The sequence below is a fragment of the Colius striatus genome, chromosome 12, assembly GCF_028858725.1.
Source record: "Colius striatus isolate bColStr4 chromosome 12, bColStr4.1.hap1, whole genome shotgun sequence".
Lineage (NCBI taxonomy): Eukaryota > Metazoa > Chordata > Aves > Coliiformes > Coliidae > Colius > Colius striatus.
The window spans coordinates 23,638,677-23,642,100 of NC_084770.1; the positions used below are offsets into that span (position 1 = coordinate 23,638,677).

At 49.4% G+C, this 3,424-nt stretch overlaps 1 protein-coding gene across 1 annotated transcript; it reads right to left on the reverse strand.

The window, feature by feature from the left end:
• Nucleotides 1-869: 869 nt before the first annotated feature.
• SUCNR1 (succinate receptor 1) lies at nt 870-2,934 on the reverse strand. The gene is made up of 2 exons (XM_010199792.2): nt 2,929-2,934; nt 870-2,095 (listed from the first exon to the last, which is right to left on the reverse strand). Exons 1-2 carry the CDS (start codon nt 2,932-2,934, stop codon nt 1,145-1,147), a joined length of 957 nt encoding a protein of 318 aa, XP_010198094.2. The 3' UTR covers nt 870-1,144.
• Between the last annotated feature and the right edge of the window lie 490 nt (nt 2,935-3,424).

Genomic DNA, 3,424 nt, shown 5'->3' on the forward strand with positions numbered 1-3,424 from the left:
ACTCTGACAGGACAAAGGGCAGTCCTTGCCCCTTGCTTTGGCCTCGCTGGTGGCTCCTCCACCCCCTGCTGGGACATGGCTGGGACATGGCTGCCCAGACCCTGCCCATACAAGATTACTACTCCATCCATCTCCTTACCCTTTATGTCTGAAGTCAGGTTGGTCAACTGGAGAGTAAGTTCTGCTGCTGTATCAGTTCCACAGGGGTGAGAACAGGCTCCTATGTAGCTCCCATTTCATTATCAGAACTGTGAATGGCATTCAACTGTGAGGTCCAAATCCTGCTTCAAGATATGCATTCTGCTTGTACTTATAGCCAACTGCAAATCTATACTTGGAGAAGTGACTGGGAAAATGCCAGTGAGAGCTCTCCCTGCTCACCCAGGCAAAGCTCAGCTGAGAACTGAAATGACAGATCTTCTTATTTTCACCTCTGCAAGCTGGATCCAGCTTTATGATCACAATGTGAAAGGACCCATGTGTGCACATGACTTGGAAGACTTGTAAGAACAGCAGCCAAACATTGCAGCTTTCTGCACTCCTTGCCCTGGTTATCACCAGAAGCAGCAGCAGCCGCACATCTCTCCCTGGCAGTGACACGTCCTCCTGCACACACCAGCCCCGACACATCAAAGGGAAATGGAAATGGCCCCAAATATTTATTCTGAAAGGGAAACCTCCCAGGAGACACAGAGGTTACAAACACACATACAAAGAAAATTCAGCCTTGATCCCCAGCCTGTGTTGAACACGGGAGTCAGTGCCCCAGCACATTTTATCCAAGCCTGGGACCAGTCCAGCACCAAGTTACGGCTCCCAGGGAAGCAGTCAGAGAGCAGCATATTTTCCCTGAGCTTTTATTTACAATATTCACATGCCATAGGGTACCCTACTACGAGAGCACAGTTTGCTGCTGCACTTTGGGAGTGAACACTTGTGCTTTGCTGGAGTCAGATTGGCAGAAGGAGGTCTCCTGTACAAGAAGGGAACACGTGCATTTAGAGGTGCACAATCAGCTCACATGTATTTTACAGCACAAATAAAGCTATCTGAAAAAAAAAAAGGCCCTGTACATTGCTGAAGGCTCTCTCTAGACAAGCCTCCTCCCCATCCACCTCCCACTACCCGAGGCCTCCTCATTCACTCATTTGCTGGGAGCTGTCAGCCTGCTCAAGAGATGCCTTATTTTTGCCATCAGCATCTCTCTGAAGTGGTCGCCCACTAAGAAATAAAAGACAGGATTAATAGCACTGTTTAAGAAGGCAATGGGTCTGGTGATGATGTAGATGGTGTTGATGATGCTCTGAGTGCAGTCAGAGACGTTGGAGGAGGGTATTCGGGAAGCGATCCGGACGTTGCGCATTATGTGATAGGGGGTGAAGAGCACGGAGAAGATCACCACCATGAGCACAAGCAGAGTGAGGGGTTTCTCAAGGGTCACAGGAGAGCTGAGCTGCTCGTTCCTGTTCTTAAGAAAAAGAACCATCTTCACATAGAAGCAACACATGAGCAAGAGAGGGATAAGGAACCCAAAGACAGTCAGGAACATGCTGTAGATGAGGCTTTTCCCGGGGTCTCCAGAGCTGGCGTAGTCAAGGCACTTGTAATTATTGGCAGGTGTGACGGGCTCCAGGAAATACATCAATGGCAGCAGTTCCAGTATGACCCAGATCCACCCAGCAACAGACACAACGAGAGCTGTTTTCCTCTTCTGTAGAAAATGCTGTCTGAAGGGGTGTTTCATGAGCATGTACCGGTCAACGCTGATCACGGTGAGGAACAGGATGCTGCTGTACAGGTTTGCGTGCAACAGGAACCTGTTGCTGCGGCACAAGGTGTTCTCCTTTAGCCACTGATCCCTGGCGTAGCTGTTCACCACTATTGGGAGAGTACATAGAAACAGTAAATCTGATATGGATAAATTGAACAGGTAGATGTTGCAACTTTTCCAGTGTTTCAGGCAGAAAATGTAGCCAAACACGACAATGGTGTTCCCAATGAAGCCTACAATGAACTCAAGGCTGTACATGGTGGAAAGATAGTACTTCTCTAGGACCCTGTTCATCAGCAGACAGTCACCTGTCTCGTTCACAGCCTGGAAAGTCAAAAGGGAAAAAAAATAAACACCAAAAATTAGTAACAGACCAGTGCAGGTCTGTCTGGATATTGCTGCTGCAATGAGTGGCTGTTGCTGTTTGCTTACAGCTTATATGGTAAGTAGATACTTGAACTAAAAAAACGCCTCTCCTGCTCTCAGCTGTGGCCCAGAGTCATCAAGCGAGACAAAAACAACCCTTAGCAAAAGCCTGTTTGAGGAGCCTGAGGCAACAGCAGCACCTGAAGGCATGTGCCCTCAGGAGGCAGCTGCCCCAGGGCCAGAGCACAGCACTGCCAGGGCTGGGAAACCCAAACTGGCTTGGCACAGCCCTTGCTGGAAGTGATCTGGCCTCCCTGTTACCCAACCCCTGTCCTGTGATCCCCTCACTTGTCACTAAAGCAGAAGTTTGCTGTCAAAGCCGATAAAGGATGAACTCATTAGCAGCAATATGGCCATGCTCTGATAGCATTACTCAGAGTTTGTTACAGAGTCAGGAGAGAACGTGTTTCTTGAATTCGTGGCAGAGTTTCTCATGCCCTTTGCGTGGTGCTGCTGGTGACTCGGTACCAGCAGTGCCTGGAAAGCACCATTGACAGTGACGTGTGTAGGGCAGATGCAGGGCACCTCTGCCCCTGCTTTTCTGCAAAAAGCCCTTTCCAGAAAAGGTGGTTCAGCTACAGTTGAGTCCTCATTGATATGAAGGTGACTGTTGTCAAGGAGACAGCACAACCGAGTTCAGGATAAAATGCCTCCAAAGCCAAATTCACAAACTTTAAGTCACTTCTGTTATTAACTCCCTATGAAGTGAAATCAGTGTGTGTGTGATTTACCCCCATCCCCCCTAACCACTGCTGAGCCTGCAGCCCAGGGGGGATGGAACACCTCAGCTCAGCCCCACACAGCAGCAGGAGAAGAAGTTGTTCCCTGCCCAGACAAACACATGGCTGGGTGCAGTCAGAGAATCTCCAGCACTGCTGCCACCCCTCCTCTGTGCCGCTGCCACCCCTCTCCTGTAGTTTCTCTTTGGCTCCAAAGAGCTGCTTCTTTTGGCTTGGAAGTAAGTAGCACCATGGCTATCCCTTAAGGAGCAGAGCTTTCTGGGAAGCTGCACCAAGGGCAGGTTTTCCTGAGGACAAGTTGGGCTCTCTTTCTAAAAGGTGATTTTAAAAAAGCTCTGTGCTACAGGGGAAGAAACAGAAGGGGATCTCCAGTGCTCACTGTCCTCCCTCCTCAGACACACACACCTGCACCCACCTGCAGGGGAACTGCAAGGTAAGGAAAGCTTCAGCCAGAACCCTTGGTTAAAGCATTAGGCAAAAGGATTAT